This window comes from Jatropha curcas, chromosome 3 (assembly GCF_041381405.1).
Source record: "Jatropha curcas cultivar XTBG-Jc1 chromosome 3, XTBG_Jcur_1.0, whole genome shotgun sequence".
In the NCBI taxonomy this organism is placed as follows: domain Eukaryota; kingdom Viridiplantae; phylum Streptophyta; class Magnoliopsida; order Malpighiales; family Euphorbiaceae; genus Jatropha; species Jatropha curcas.
The window spans coordinates 25,964,912-25,982,213 of NC_143153.1; the positions used below are offsets into that span (position 1 = coordinate 25,964,912).

Here is a 17,302-nt window from a genome sequence, read left to right on the forward strand (position 1 = left end):
AAACCTTCGCCTCCTCCAAATGCATAACTTTCACCATAAACAGAACCAAGTCAGCCTAAATCACCCCCTCGGTTTCTTCCTCCCTTCCACCTCCACCTCATCCTACAAAAAAAAAAAAAAAAAAAAAAAAAAAAAAAAAAAGAAAAAAACAGAACATCAATTTTGCTCTCGCCATCTCAAGATTGTTTGTGTCTCCATCTTGACTACAACCCTGGATGCGCTGCAAACCGATCACAATGAACAATTAAAATGAGCACAGATACAAAGAAGAATTGTTGTTTGTGGGTATTACTGCAACTTTCTAGATTGGGGTTGTTGGATTCTCGATTTTGAACAGGATGTAATTATGGGTCTCGTTGAGTAACTTATCACCTGGGATGGTTAATCTCTCTTGCGCTATGCATGTTGATTTTCTTGCAATTGCATGTGCGCAGCTATGTCAACTAGTTTCTTTCTTGTGAAAGTTCAGGAGGAATCATGAATATTCTTTGTTGGAACTGCCGAGGACTTGGTCACACTCGAGCAGTTAATGCTCTTAATGATCTTATTCGATGCTATAAACCAACGGTCACCTTTCTGTCTGAAACTTTAGTTGCTTTGAATAAAATTGAGCAGCTCCGTTGTAGACTTCATTATGATTCCTGCTTTGCTGTGGATGCTGTGGGACGCAGCGGTGGCTTAGCAATCTTGTGGAATTCTCAGGTTAATTTAGAAATTCTGCGTTATTCTTCGCATTTTATTGATATGAAAATTACGGAAGCTGCAGGTTTTACTTGGCGCCTCACTGGTTTTTATGGCATGCCGGAAAGACATCGTAGGCAAATTTCATGGAATGTCCTCCGATCTTTAGCTAGGTTGGAAAATCTCCCTTGGTTAATTTGTGGCGACTTTAATGACCTAATGTTCGCTGAAGAAAAGAAAGGGCGTAATCCTCATCCTCCATACTTACTACAGGGTTTCTCAGATACTGTGGCTGATTGTGGTCTGATTGACTTGGGAATGTCGGGGTATCCTTTTACTTGGGCTCACGGCAGAGGTCAAAATCGGGTAGAGGAAAGATTGGACAGAGCTTTGGGAAATATTATTTGGCAGAATCATTTTGCTAATTATCAGGTCCAGAACCTAGTCTCAAGTAAGTCTGATCACTCCCCTCTTCTCATTCATACTTCCCCTAGAGTCAGAAATTTTAGGCCCCAACGTTTTCGATTCGAGAATTTTGGCTAGAGGAGTCTGATGTGGATTCTGTGGTTAGAGAGAGTTGGGCCAATAATGATGGTGTTGATGTAACGCGGAAGATAAAGGTTTGTGGACAACATCTACAGAGCTGGGGTAGGAGACTAAAGCTTCGGTTTAGGCAGGATGCAAAGCAATTGACAGTGCAACTTGAGAATCTTCGGATCAACGGTAATATTGAACAATTTGAAGGTGTGCAGCGTAAGCTTGATGATGTTCTGTACCGTGAAGAGATCTTCTGGTCCCAAAGAGCGAAATCTCATTGGCTGCAATCAGGGGATATGAACTCTCGGTACTTCCATGCCACTGCTAAAAAACGGAAGAAATCAAAGCAGATATTTCGGTTGAAGGATGCTAATGGCGAGTGGATAAGCAATAGCACTATGTTGACAGGTATGGTGAGTGACTACTTTGTTAATCTATTTAAGGCAGGGAATGCTGACTTAAGTCCTGTTGTGGGTTTATTCTCTCCTCTGGTTTCGGATAATGAAAACTTTATGCTTCTTAGAGATATTTCTGTGGACGAGGTTAAATTGGTAGTGAAACAGATGCACGCGGATAAAAGCCCCGGAATAGATGGTCTAAATCCTAGATTCTATCAGAGATTCTGGGATATTGTGGATCATGATGTTGTTCAGGGTTGTCGAGACTGGTTTAATTCAGGTGTCTTTCCGGATAATCTCAACGATACCTTAATTGTGCTAATTCCAAAAATAGAAGACCCAGAGGCAGTGAAGGACTTTCGACCTATTTCTCTTTGCAACGTAGTTTACAAAGTGTTTGCTAAGATTCTGGCAAACAGGCTGAAGACCATCCTACCTAATCTTATCTCACCATCTCAGTCAGCTTTTGTCCCGGGCCGGTTGATTTCAGATAATGTGTTAGTTGCTTTTGAGTTAATCCACTCTATGAAAACACGAATGACCGGTCAGCGAGGAGCTTCCACACTGAAAGTTGATATCTCTAAAGCCTATGACAGAGTAAACTGGTGCTATCTACGAGCTGTTATGCAGGGTTTGGGTTTTCACGAGCGTTGGGTGGACTTGATCATGACGTGTGTCTCCTCTGTTAAATACTGGGTTGGAGTGAACGGGGATGAGATTGGCCCGATTATTCCAGAACGTGGGTTGAGACAAGGTTGTCCATTATCTCCCTACTTATTTATACTCTGTGCTGAAGGACTGTCAAAGCTGTTTAGTAAGTCTGAAAATGAAGGTCGCCTCACTGGCTGTAGAGTCTCGAGAGCTGCGCCCCGGTTATCTCACTTGTTGTTTGCAGATGATAGTTTGTTCTTTTTCGAGGCATCACGAATTCAAGCTCTAGAGATAAAAAATATCCTAGTTACTTATGAAGCAGCTTCGGGTCAAGAGGTAAATTGGCAAAAATCCGGCATTTTTTTCAGCTCTAACACTTCGGCAGTGGATAAGGATGCCGTGACAGGAGTTTTTGGTGTACTTGCTCCTTTGAACCACGGAAGGTACCTGGGCTTGCCCTCGTTAGTTGGTCGGGAAAAGAGGCGTATCTTTTCTTTTTTGAAGGATCGAGTGAGGAAGTTGGTTAGCGGTTGGAACCAGAAACTTCTATCGAAAGCAGGCAAAGAGGTGTTAATAAAGTCTATAGCACAAGCTATTCCTTCATTCTGTATGAGTGCTTTTCTTATACCGGTATCCCTCTTACTAGAGTTACAGAGATTAATGAATTCTTATTGGTGGGGAGGGAAGATGAGATGGTTGAGTTGGGAAAGGCTGTGTGCAGCGAGGGAAGAAGGAGGTTTGGGTTTCAGACATTTGCGCAGTTTCAATCTAGCCATGTTAGGAAAACACTGTTGGCGACTCTTACACAATACAAATTCTCTCCTTTACCGCTCTTTCAAATCTAAATATTTCCCAGGTGGGAACTTTCTTGGTGCAGGCGTTGGCCGTAATCCAAGCTTTGTCTGGAGAGGGATTTGTGCAGCTAAGGATGCTATCTGTTCAGGTTTTCGGTGGCGGATCGGAGATGGTCAGTTAGTAAATGTCTGGTCTGAGCCGTGGCTATTACGAGATAACCAGTTTCGAGTTAACTTGCCTATTCTTCCTGGTTTTGAGCATATAAAGGTTTCGGACCTTATCTTGACACAAGGGGAACGCGCCTGGAATTTACCTCTGATACATGGTCTTTTCAATCCTTCAGTTGCTGAACTTATCACTTCTATTCCTTTGGCTACAAATATTCAGGACGACACTCTCATATGGCACTGGACAGACTCAGGGATATATTCGGTGAAATCGGGATACAAAGTAGTAGCATCTCAATATGTGGATGTTGAAGATGACTTGCGGTCCAGCTTTTGGAAATCTCTTTGGTCCCTTAAAATTCCGCCGAAGGTGAGGCATTTCCTCTGGAGGTGCTGTCGAGACATTCTGCCAGTTAAAACAAGTTTGGAAAGAAGGGGAATGGAAATTGACACAGGATGCGACTACTGTGGTGCTGCTGAAACGTTAGCTCATGCCCTTGTTGAGTGTCCAAAAGCAAGATTTTGTTGGCAGTTTTTTGGTGTTGAACTTCATATTGGAAATTTTTCAAATTTCTTACAGATGTTCGAATATTTACACAAGGTATGGGAGAGCGAATTTTTAGAGAGTTTTATTATGTGTCTGTGGAGTGTTTGGCTGAGCCGTAATGAACTAAAATGGAATCAAGTGGAAGAAGGACCTTATCATGTGGTTACTCGAGCTAGAAGAATATTGGCATCTTGGAAGAAAGCCCAGCTGAAGCTGTCAGGTTCGGATACCGACATAGGTACCTCTGGAGGTAGTCAATGGTTCCCGCCACCTACTGGTACTTTTAAAATAAACTTTGATGCCGCTCTTCTCCCCTCTGTCGGCCATGGAGCTGTTGGTGCTGTAATCTCAAACTGCCATGGCGGGTTCGTATCAGCAGCAACGTCATCACTACAAGGCTGTTCTTCTCCAGCAGTAGCAGAAGCTCAGGCACTAAGAAAAGTATTATCATGGGTGCTTTCCGGTCATCCTAATCTGACGATTCAGGTTGAGACTGACTGTCTGCAAGTTTATCATGCTATGAAAAGTTCTGCAAACGACTGGTCTGAGTTTGGCGTTGTCATTTCTGAATGTAAACTACTATTAGTCCAATTGCCTAGTGTCTCCTTGGCTTGGATTAGAAGACAAGCAAATGATATAGCTCATGTGTTGGCTAAATCAGTTCCCAGTGAGGCTTGCTTTCAAATTTGGGATGATGCTCCCAATTGTATCGCTCATTTCTTTCATTAATAATATAAATCATAATTCAAATGTCAAAAAAAAGATATATGTGTAATCATAATATTGAATAAGATTAAAATATTTGACAAAAAGGTGTAGATAGCACAAGTGGAATAAAATGAAACAACAACGTCCGAGTAAAGTGCTCTTTGTTTAAAACAATATATCCATTAAAATATTTGTATCGAACGTGTCGTAAAGGAGATAAAATGCTATTTTTTTAATGTTTAAAGAAATTTCATATTTAAGGTTCGGACTCAAAATTACTAAGAGATTAACGTTTTATTATTGTTATTTTTATTAATTTTTAGACCCTTATATAGAACTCTCAAAAATTTTTTGAGTAGATTAATGTTGAATACATGCAATTGTTTACTTCACTGTTCGATAATCTTTTCCACTTTTTTTTGTCCCTTTTTGTCAAACAATTAAAAAAAAAAAAAAAAAAAAAAAAAACCTTATTTTCCTGCTTTATTTTTCATCCATACGACAAGAGCTCAAGGGTTTGGTAGATTCCTACTTCGAGGGTGGGTGGTTGGAGGATTTAAAAAAAAAAAAAATTAAATAATAACTTTAACATACGGGAAAACTGGTAGGTACCAAGTCAACATCAGATGCTTCATAAACCTACCACTTTTCATTTATTTGTTATTATTATTAATAAATGAAATTCATTAGAATATATACTTTCTGATAAAATAGTACTAAAAATGAAAATTTTATTTAACTGATAAGTTTAGGGTATACATCCTCCGTCGTAAAGTTTAATATGCTGTAAGTTTTTTTTTTAATGAAAAATATAAGAATAAATTTATAAATATAATTTTTATTATCTACAAAATTAATTGATTATATGACATGAAAAAGTTAAGTATTTTGAAAGACATAATACTGAAATTATCTAATTTTTTAAAATTCATTTACATTGTGTTTGTTATAATTCATCATTAATTGAAAATAGCAACTCCCAACCGTTAACTAATAAAAGCTTAACTAATGTTTGATTTTTGATTCAGTAATTATATAATAATTGAACCAAAGTTGAATCAAAACAATTTAAATTAGTTTAGATTGTTTATTATATCATTTGTTTTCAAATAAAAATACATTTGTATATCATTTATTCTAATTTTTAGGGAGCATATTATAAAACGTTATTTTTTTTAACATTTGACGAAACGTCATTAATTAAATTTAATTAAATATCTAACAACTATTAGAATAATTAACAACTAATTTTGGCGAGTAGTCCAATATCTCTAGTCCGTATTAATCTCACACGTGGCTTCTCATCCTCCACTTCTCAATATTCATATTTAGGGGTGAAATTAGAGGTTAAATAACGCATAATATTTAATTTGTCCTCTAAATTTTACCACCGTCAATATTTTACTCAAAAATTAATTTTTTTAATAGTTAGTTCTCCAACTTTGCATCAAATTATCAAAATGGCCCAATTTTTATCAAAATAAAATAATAACATTTTTAATTAATTTTAAAAACAAAACATTTAAAAATATCTCATATTTTTAATTCATAAATTTTATCATTTAAAAATATCAAAAATTATTGTTATATTTTATTTTAGTAAAAATTAACTAATTAAAAGAATAATTATTTTGATAAGAACCAATAAGTTGAAGGAATGGTTTCAATGTAATAAATATTTAAATAATCAAATGGCAAATCATCTAGTAGTTTTGGTGCAACTATCACAAGTATTATCTAATCAATTTTCAAGTACCAATGAGAGTTAAAAATAATAATAATCTGCAAATAAAAAAAAATTTAAGAGCACATTATTTACCACAAACTATGATAAATATTTATAGACTAAAAGAAAATTTAAAAACTTCACTTAAATTAAACTAGCTATCTATGAATAAAAGAAAGGGAAAATAATTATTTCATCCCTGAGGTTTGCCATAATTATTTAAGTAGTCCGCGACATTTATATGAATATTTATAACGTCCTTGAGGTTCACTTTCGTCATATTAATTGGTCATTCCGTAAAAAAAAAATACACTTTTTTCGTTAATTTTGAGAGAAAAAGAAGAAATTATCCTTTAAAAAAATAATTATTTCGTCCCTGAGGTTTTTCGTAATTATTTAAGTAGTTCTCGATATTTATACAAATATTTATAACGTCCATGAGGTTCACTTCCGTCATATTCATTGGTCCTTCCGTCAAAAAAATACATTTTTTCATTAATTTTGACAAGAAAAGATGAAATTATTCTTTACAAGTTTTCATTTACATTATTGTCAATCCATTTTCTCTAAAATACCTAAAACTCAAATTTTCACCATTTTTCTCAATCCAACGTGGTCTTCATTGCCACCACCGTGTCTCTATCAACCATCATTTTCATAACCAGATCACCACCTAATTGATTTTTAAAATATAATGTTTGAAGTAAAAGCATATTGGTATGAAATCAATGAAAATGTAATATCATGGTCATATAGAGTCCGTGTCTTATTGATGTAAAAACTCATTTATGTCATGTACGTTGCCTAAAATTGGGTCCCACATATACATGGTGAACCTTCACAAGAATTAGGCACTACAAATGTAAATGAATCGAGTTGAGTAAAGCTCAACCTCTAAATATATATTTGAGCTTGAAATCTATTAAACTAAAATAACATTGTTTTAATGTAGGTTTGATTAAGTTTAGCTTATTGAGCTATTTCATCAGCTCGATAAAATTGATTTGCGAGTTGGTTCAAGTTCGATAAAATTGACTCGTGAACTAATGAGTTAAACTCAAACTCAACTCGATAAGCTTATTAAAAGAGATTTTATGTGAGTCACGTTTGAAGCAGCTCATTTTATTTATACCCTTAACTAGGAGGAGTCACGACTCCCAAACTCTTTTTTTTTTTTAATTTCATCATTCAAAAATTACATATCAGTCGTCCAAACTTTTTAAAACTTTTAATCTTTAAAGTGTCTATATATATATATATATATATATATATATATATATATATATATATATATAAACTAGCTACATTGCAAACTCAAATTGTCCCTTCCAGTTAGCTTTCATAATAATTTGATTCAAGGTTCACTACTGCTATATACATTCAATTTCGATTTAAAAAAAAATTGAGTACTTAATTGATATTACTTTTTATTGGGGCCTCAAAATGGAAAATTTTGAAAATTTCATACTAAAATTATTATTGTCCCTACTTTCTGTTTTTTAAGAAAGTTCTTTTTGCAACATGAGTTTATTTTTAATTTTGACAGTGGGCTGACGTTTGATAGGGTGTCCACTTTGTATGAGATCATCAACTAAAAGAAAACGTGTCTGTTTTTGATTGGATCCCACCACCCGGACTGGAAATTGGCACCGGTCCTTTCTACACTCGCAGACAATCACGTGTCACCTACTCACCAATCCTGTTTTCTTCTAATTTAATATAGTAGCGTTATACCATGCTATGTATAATATATTGTATAATTTTATTCGAATTTATTATTCTATTTATCTAAAATATGTATTTTTTTTCTTCTGATTAAAGTATACTTAAAACAAATATGATGGTGAAAATTCTATTTATCTAAAAACGTGTCGGGTTTTAGTTTTAGTGTTGATCTAGTTATGAAGATGATGGTTGACAGAGATACGGTGGTGGCAATAAAGACCGCGTTGGGTTGAGGAAGATAATGAAAATTTGAGTTTTAGGTATTTTAGAGGAAAGGGACAGAATGACCAATTAATATGAAGGAAGTGAACCTCAGGGACGTTATAAATATTTGTATAAATGTCGGAAACTACTTAAATAATTATGGCAAACATCAGAAACAAAATAATTATTTTCCCTAAAAGAAACTATATATAATAAATCATTTACTACAATATATACATTTGCCAACACTTTAATTCAATATTGCTTCTTCCTTCTCGTGGATTATAGATATGTTCGAATTTGTGTGTGTTTGTCTATATAGATAGACTTCTTTCTTGTTGAATGAGTGGATAAAGTTAAAAGGACAATGAAGTGATGAATAAGTTGTGTGTGTGTGTGTGAGTAACAGATATAGTTTCCAAACCAGATTGGACCGAAGTTGATTCTATCGGCCAATCATGAATCAGTCTACCGTGTAAAGGATATATTTTTAAAATTCAACGTTTGAAACATTTCTTCCTAATTGATTTTTAAAATATAATGTTTGAAGTAAAAGCATATTGATATGAAAATAATGAAAATGTAATATCATGTTCATATAGAGTCGGTGTCATATTGATTTAAAAACTCATTTATATCATGTCAATTGCCTAAAATTGGATCCCACATATACATGGTGAACCTTCACAAGTAAAGCTCAACCTCTAAAGATATATTTGAGCTTGAAATCCATTAAACCAAAATACCGTTGTTTTAATGTAGATTTGATTAAGTTTAGCTTATTGAGCTATTTCATCAGCTCGATAAAATTGACCTGCAAGTTGGCTTAAGTTCGATAAAATTAACTCGCGAAATAATAAGTTAAGCTCGAACTCACCTCGACAAGCTTATTAAAAGAGATTTTATGTGAGTCACGCTTGAAACAGCTCATTTTATTTATACCCTTAACTTAACCAGGAGAAATCACAACTCCCAAACTCTTTTTTATCCATTTTTTTTTTAAATTTAATCATTCAAAAATTACATACGAGTCCTCCAAACTTTTTAAAACTTTGAACCTTTAATATATATATATATATATATATATATATATATATATATATATATATATATATATAAACTAGCTACATTACAAACTCAAATTGTCCCTTCCAGTTAGCTTTCCCAATAATTTGATTCAAGGTTCACTGCTGCTATATACATTCAATTTCGGTTTTAAAAAAATCGAGCACTCAATTGATATATTTTTTATTCGGACCTCAAAATGAAAAATTTTACTTTTTATTTAGTATGCAATAATATTTCATACTAAAAATATTATTGTCCCTTACTCTACTTTTTGTTTTTTAAGAAAGTTCTTTTTAAAACATGAGTTTATTTTTCATTTTGACAGTCGGCTGACGTTTAATAGGGTGTCCACTTTGAATGAGATCAAGAACGAAAAGAAAACGTGTCTGTTTTTGATTGGAGCCCACCAACCGAAAATTGGCACCGGTCCTTTCTAAACTCGCAAACAATCACGTGTCACCTACTCACCAATCCTGTTTTCTTCTAATTTAATATAGTAGCGTTATACCATGCTATGCATAGTTTCAATATATAATTTTTTATTAATTTTAAATTTTTTCAATTATAATATTATTAATGATTTCTTATTATTATAATATATTATATAATTTTATTCGAATTTATTATTCTATTTATCTAGAATATGTATTTTTTTTCTTTCTCGTTAAAGTATATTTAAAACAAATATTAGATGCATTTTTAGTATAAAACACTAATTGTGATGAGTTTTTTTTTTTCAATTATATTTGTTTCAAATCTATATTTGAAATTTTTTTATATATTATTCAAATCACAGTTAAATTCAGCTAATCCTTTTTGAAAATGCAAATAAATTCAACTAATCTAAACTATATTATAAATGTTTCAACTTTAAAACTATTTAGTGAATTGCAATTTAAAAATTTTAAAAAAATAAAATGTATTACAAAACTCTGATTGTGAAAAATATATTTTAACTATAGTTATTTAAAAACTATATTTCAAATGTTGATATATATATCATATCATTCATTACATTTACTAAGCACTTTATTGTGCAAAATATTTATTTAAATTAATTTTAAATGACTTGAATTGAAATCAAAATATTTAATCCTCTGTTTAGTCAAATTTGTATTATCAATAATTTCAAATGTTGATAAATATATTGATAATAAATAATCATTTATTATATATTGATTGTGATAATTATTTATATAAATTAATTACAACTAATAGAAAATTAAAAGAGGCAATTCTATTTGGTTATATGGTTATATATTTGTGCTATGTATAGATAATTTAATAAAATATTAAATTTTAATATTTAATTATAATTTTTATATCTCAATCTTTATTAAATTGATTTGCAGATAAATAACTTTAAAATTTGCAATGTTTAAATTTAATTTAATAAATATAGTTAAAAATTTTATGAATTGTAATTATGATAATAAACCATTTTTGAAAAATATATAAAATAATAATAATACTTATAAAATAAAATATTCTATTTAATTTTATTTATTTATATAATCAAATAAAAATTTATGATTTGAAATGATTATTTTTGTGCTAATTATTTATTTAATCTTTTATTAAGTTAAATTATTATTATTTCTTACTATATTATTCATTATTATGTCTTAACATTTATGTCTTGCATTTATTACAAATTAAAGCATTTTGAAATCTTATGTGGCATAACTTAATTTTTCTAATTCTACACGACACTATAGCTTTTCTAATCTTTCATACATTACATGACAATTTCACTTGATACTTTCTAAAGTGAAGATGTCTGCATATGTATATATATATATATATTTATATTGATCGATTGATTCACCTCCTTTTTTGTATAATTAAAAATTCCCTTTAAGCCATTGGCTGCCCTGGCTGCATTGTAACATCCACCTCCACCTCAAGTCTTATCCATTTTGTGTAAGCACTAGACATTAGTCTTTCTCTTTCATAAATATAATAATTACTATGTTGTCCCTCAATTTTAAATAAATAGATAATAAAAATTTCAATTTTTAAAATTATATTCTACGCAATATAAGGTCTGTTAGTTTTTTTCATTAAGTAATTATGAAATATTAAAAATTACCGTAAGGATAATTTTAAAATTATAATATTTAATTTCGATATTATAATTCCATTCAACTTCTAAGTCATTCTATAAAATTAATTGTACTTTTTGATAAATATAAAATAATAATAAAATATATAAAATTGAAATAACATAAACATGATGGTATTAAAATGCTTTATACTTAGAAAGATAAAATTATGCATTCTCTCAATTGAAACTGAAAAATCAAATATGAATGTGGAATATAAAATTTAAAATGAGAAAAATAAAAATATCAAGTATATTTAAATATTCCAAATAATATAGATAGAGAGAGGAAGTAGATAGTTTAAAATTTTGAAACTCTAGTAAAATTAAAATTAAAAAATTATTGATTAGTTAAAAATAAAAAGCAAAAATTATTGAAATTATAGTGATTAGATGAAATAAGAGATAATTTAATAAATTAAAAATATATTATATAATTTAAATAATTTAATTATTCTTTAATAATCATAGAAAAATATTAAACTTATTGTACCACAAAATGGAAGAAATAAGTATTACTTTTTCTTTTTTTTTTCTTTAATATTCCATATTTTTCATCGGTTATGGTAATTAAATTTGTTAATAGGTAAAGTAGATAGTTTTTTCCTTTTTACTGCAACATTAACACAGCTTCAATTAAATTAACGGCTGATATGCAGTATTAGTAGGTTATTTTATTTTATTTTTTGACGAGTAGAGGAAGAGTATTTCTAGACATACGGTCTCTCCTACTCCTACCAGAAACCAACCCGCCGGTTTATAAATCAATCAATTCACATCAACGAGAGAGCGAAACTTGTTTTCTTTGTTGCTTCAATTCTTGTCTCCTTGAATAGTCATTTTCTTTTGGGTTAAAGATGTTTTTCTGGTATGCTAAAATACCACTAACATTACATTTTGTTGATTGAATCCTTTTCGTTGCTTCATTTATTGATTAATCGATTCTTTAATTATCCCTTTTTGTCTCTGCAGAAACTATAGCTATATGGGTATTCAAATATTTGGTTAAAACTGAAATCTTTGATTAAGTTTTGGTGAAAATTGCTTTTTTTCCCCCTTGTTGAGAGAGAGATGGATGTGAAATTCGTGGGACGAATGCAATTATCTTCCACGTGGATTGATTGTGGCCGGGTCACGCCGAAACTACCTACCGGTTCATTGAGGTTGTCAAGGAAGTTAAAGGAAAAGCAGAGGCTGCAAGTGGGTTTTTCGGCTGATATTCAGTCCACAACAAATAAAAATCGGCATGGATCGGTCTCTTTTAAAGTTTCATGTTCTTATCAGAATTTTCCAGGTAGCCAGCCAGAATAACAATTTAAGCTCTTTATATTGGATTTATTTTTTATTTTTTTGAAAAAAACAAGAACTATTTATGGGAGATTTTTTAACTTTAGGACTTGGTTTTTATGTTGGTAGCCTGAATAAGCTGTTTCTTGTAGAGAATTATTAGCTGTTCCAATAGAGTTTTGGTTGTTTGAAGTTGAATAGGAAAAATACATGATTTTTTTTATTAAATTTGAGAAATTTGAAAAAAAAGGAAAAGAAAATGGCGATCCTATCATTTTATTTGAATTTGAGAAATCTGTTACAATTGGAAAGTTGGTATAGGATTTCACTAGTTATGGATTTCATTGGTTTTGGATTGCAGTTCTATTAATTATAAAGTGTGGGGGTGGGAATGATGACACGATAAATGCTATTCTATATATTCTGTGTGGAGTATTTGATTTCATGTTGATGGGAAGTTTTTCTCAATTGTTTCTTGAATCTTTGACCTTAATACGCGGTTCATGTTTATAGAATAATAGGCATATGAAACCAGATGTTTGTTATGTAAAATCATGGATGAGGTTGTTATTTCTTAACAATATAAGTGCTCTCTCTTCTCTCCTAAAGTTTTCCTTTATGCTTTTTGCATATTAACAGTTTATTTTGACCTTTTCTTTTTTAGCATCAGTATTGGAATCTGGAAGTTTGCCTGTTTCTTCTGATGAATCTCTTATCTTGAAGGTCTGATCTCATGTTTTAAATACTTAATAAGTTGGGATTATGAATCTAATAACAATAACTCCTTTTGTTTCGCTATAGTGATATTTTGACTTTTCTGTATGGAATTTGAATTTTGGAGTTATAATATCTAGTTCAGTGGTCAGCCAAGTAAGAAAGCTTTGTTCAAGTATCTTAATAGATATTAATAAAATTTGCAGCATAAATCACAAGAGGTTGGGCCCTATATCAATGGACGCTGTATATACCTTGTAGGTCAGTTACTTTCTCTAACTTTACTTTGCTTTGTTGGAAAATAATTTGATTAATCTAGGAGTAACTAAATAAGTGTGAAATACAGGAATGATGGGCTCTGGAAAAACGACTGTGGGCAAGGTTCTTTCACAAGTACTTGCTTATTCATTCTGTGACTGGTTGGTATCTGTTTACTGCTGCTTGTTTTTGCTTCTAAGAGTAGAAAAAAGTGATAAAAGGAATGAAAAGAATATGCTTCAGAAACCAAACAAATAATATCTTTCCAGAAATTATGCAAATTAAGAACTACAAATCTTGGATTAATTGGATTGGATTCTACTAACCATGGGATTTGATCTGGTTACAACATGTTGAAATTCTTCTTGAAATTTTGTTCATTGGAATTTGTATTGGCATTTGACTTGCAGTCTCCTACAATTTAGATTATCCATTTGACTGCTGCTCTATTTCTGCCAAATAACATGTATAATGTTCTATGTTTTGTGGTTGCTTTAGTGACACATTGATTGAGGAGGAAGTTCAAGGAATTTCGGTAGCTGAAATCTTTAAGCTCTATGGAGAGGGCTACTTCAGAAATAAAGAGGTGATTGATGAAAATAGTTTGGGTTGTTATTGTTGCAATGTGCCATGTGAAACTGCTATTTTCATACTTGAGAATTAACCATATAATAATTGCTTGAGCAGTCATTTCCAATTCAATCACCATGTATATAATTATGCAGATGTTTTTCTGCTTCCCTGGCATCGAAAGCTTAATGATTTTAATCTTTTGCCTTTCAGACTGAAGTGTTAAAGAAGTTGTCTATGATGCATCATGTTGTTGTTTCTACTGGTGGAGGTGCAGTTGTCCGGCCTATTAACTGGTAAAATAGTGAATAATTTGAATAGTTAAATTATTATCTCTATTTATTTGGTTTCTCGTTTCTCTGCCTATGTGGTTAGTAAACCAGTATTCCTTTTGTTCGGTGCATCAGGCAACACATGCGGAAGGGAATTAGTGTCTGGTTGGATGTGCCTTTGGAAGCCTTGGCACAGAGAATTGCAGCTGTTGGAACTGAATCTCGCCCCCTTTTGAATCATGAATCTGGCGATGCATACACAAAGGTAGGTTCTATTAACTGAACTGTTATTTAGGCATGATATGGTGGGTCATGACTGAAAATAGATTCATTTCTTACACTTATTAATTAAACATTAACTGCAGGCTTTCAGGCGCTTGTCTGCTCTTCTTGAAGAAAGAGGTGAATTTTATGCAAATGCCAATACAAGGGTTTCTCTGGAAAGTACGTATGCCTGGATATTTATTTCATTTTTCATCCATTATGTATTTTTTGTTATTTTGTGTCGGTGTTGTCACCAGGCGCTCGCTAGGCGAGGAGTAGGTGCCTGGGAAACCTCTATGCGTGGCACCTTCAACCAGGTGCTGCCTAGGTGCAAAAGGTGTAGCTGGAGAATTCTAAATGGCCTAACTTTTAATTTCATCTCGAACTTTCTGAGTAGTTGCAATTTCATTCTAAATCGACTTTTATACCCCTAGGCACCCTCAACTTATCAATCTAGTTGCAATTGCATTCTAATTTGAATTAATACCCAATTCATTATTTTTGCATCTTAAAATTGGTTCAATTTTAAAATTAAATATTCAATCTTTATTTATTTTTTATTTTTGATGTAAATACTTGGGTTTGATTTTATTCTTTATTATTTAAATACTTGGACATGGAGTCCATTTTTTATATTGTTTTAATCAAAATTCCGACCTTAATTTATTTTTAGAGTGTAATTGCAACAGATTGAACTTGTTGTAATTCATTTTTGGGGGGTGTAATTACACTTTAAAAGCAAATTAGGGTGTAATTGCAATTAGGCTGATAAGTTGAGGGTGCTTAGGGTACAAAAGTCGATTTAGAGTGAAATTAGAACTATTTGAAAAGTTGGAGGTGAAATTGAAAGTTAGACCATTCTAAATTATCTTATGCCTTTTGGAACCCGTCTAGAATTTCAAAATTCAAAGTTCTAAGCAAGGGTGGCCATTTCCCGGTTTTTGGAACCGGTGGAAACTAAAACCGGAACTGTTGGTTTGGAACCGATGGAAACCAGAATCGGAAGTGGTGGTCTACGATCCAGTTCTGATTCCACCATGTTTGGAACCGTGGACCGGCAATTCCAAGACCAGCCGGAAGGGTTTGAAACTAGCGGTTCCAATTAAAATTAAAATTTTATTTCAAACAGCTTTAATCGGCAGTTCCATCGGTTGCAGCAGCTTTTTTTTATTTTTTTTAATTATTTATGTGAAATCCCCAAATTAACCCTCCTAACAATTATAAATGACTTTATATAACGGCTAGTTTTAAGAGTATTTGTGGAAAATTGATTTTTTGGATTTATTATAAATACCTCTTTCTATTTACCATCCCTCACACAAAATTATCTCTACTCTATATTATTCTCTACTCTACAATTTCTCCAATTTTCATTTATAAATTGTTGTCCAAAATATTACAAAACAATTTCTCCAAAGTCTAATCTCCAATTATTTGTCCAAATTATTGTCAATTTATTTCACAAACTTTTAAATTTTAAATTTTTTAAAAAAATGTTTCCAATTTTTATTTTATAATTATGTGATTCGTCGGAAAATCGGTCGGAGAATCAGCTGGAACCGTCGGTTTTAGAATCGTTGAGGAACCGAAACCAAAATCGTAACCGTTGGGTTCCAAACTGTGACCGTGGCCACCCTAGTTCCAAATCATCTGGAATTCCTCGAGTGAGCGGGCGCCTAGCACTTTTGGCAACACTGTTTTGCGTGCTTTTGAGAATTTTGAACTATTCATTGTTATTTAGATCTCAAGGAAAAATGTTTCTGATGCACAGATATTGCTGCAAAACTAGGATATAGAGATGTTTCTAGTATCTCACCAACTGCAATTGCAATTGAGGTATCTTCTCCATGTCCATATGTATTTTCATGCACTCAAAACTTAGCTTATGCTTAAGTAGTTGTGGTGCCCTTCTGTTGGCATAATGGTCGGTTAACTGATTAGATTTGAACATATTTCCAGGCTCTGGAACAAATTGGGAATTTCCTAGAGGAAGAGGAGGGCATTGCCTATAATCCGAATTTAGCCTAAAAAGCCTGGTTCTGGTGCTTAGTGATTTGCTTCCTATTTGAGCAGAGCTGCAGCTTATGCCGGGTTTCTAATTTTATCAGCGGAATGTGGCATGGGGTCAAACGTGCATTTATCTGTCTTGATTTATCATCTGGAATGCAAGAGATGTGTAAGTTCAATACTGAAATCGTAATTTGTATATACAGTGAAGTGAAAGTTGATCTGTATCATTTGTTGAGTTACAAATGTTAAAAGGCTTGTTATGCCAAGTTGATTTTTGACAATAAGCAATAACCTGAGTAGAACAATGTCCAGCGTCATTTTTCTTGCTTAAATGTTGCTCTTCCACAGTTCAAATGTTGTAAATATGATTATTTCACTTCTTTGATCATCATAACAAAGTTATGATATAAGCGACCAGAACCTGGTTGAATTTGAACAGGTTTTTGATGCAATTCTTTTGTTAATTCTTCTTTGAAACGTAGAAAATAGCTATTGGATAAATTATTTTGTACTTAATAACATTATACCTTTTATTTGTGTATCTGTAATTTGCTGTAGTTTTTAAATTATTTATATTTTACAATTTGTTGTGAAGGAAATAATTTTTTTATCCTAA

General features: G+C 32.0%; 1 protein-coding gene across 2 annotated transcripts; it reads left to right on the forward strand.

Annotated features, from left to right (window-relative positions):
• Window positions 1–12,007: 12,007 nt before the first annotated feature.
• SK1 (shikimate kinase 1) lies at window positions 12,008–17,040 on the forward strand. Of its 2 annotated transcripts, none has more exons than XM_012219841.4 (11): window positions 12,008–12,179; window positions 12,284–12,605; window positions 13,263–13,321; window positions 13,519–13,573; window positions 13,659–13,731; window positions 14,069–14,156; window positions 14,354–14,436; window positions 14,548–14,677; window positions 14,778–14,856; window positions 16,448–16,512; window positions 16,636–17,040. In XM_012219841.4, exons 2-11 carry the CDS (start codon window positions 12,383–12,385, stop codon window positions 16,702–16,704), a joined length of 924 nt encoding a protein of 307 aa, XP_012075231.1. In that variant the 5' UTR covers window positions 12,008–12,179; window positions 12,284–12,382; the 3' UTR covers window positions 16,705–17,040. The 2 variants fall into 2 exon arrangements, with proteins under 2 accessions (XP_012075231.1, XP_089575020.1); XM_089718894.1 differs by having other exon boundaries at window positions 12,021–12,179; window positions 13,269–13,321.
• Window positions 17,041–17,302: the final 262 nt, after the last annotated feature.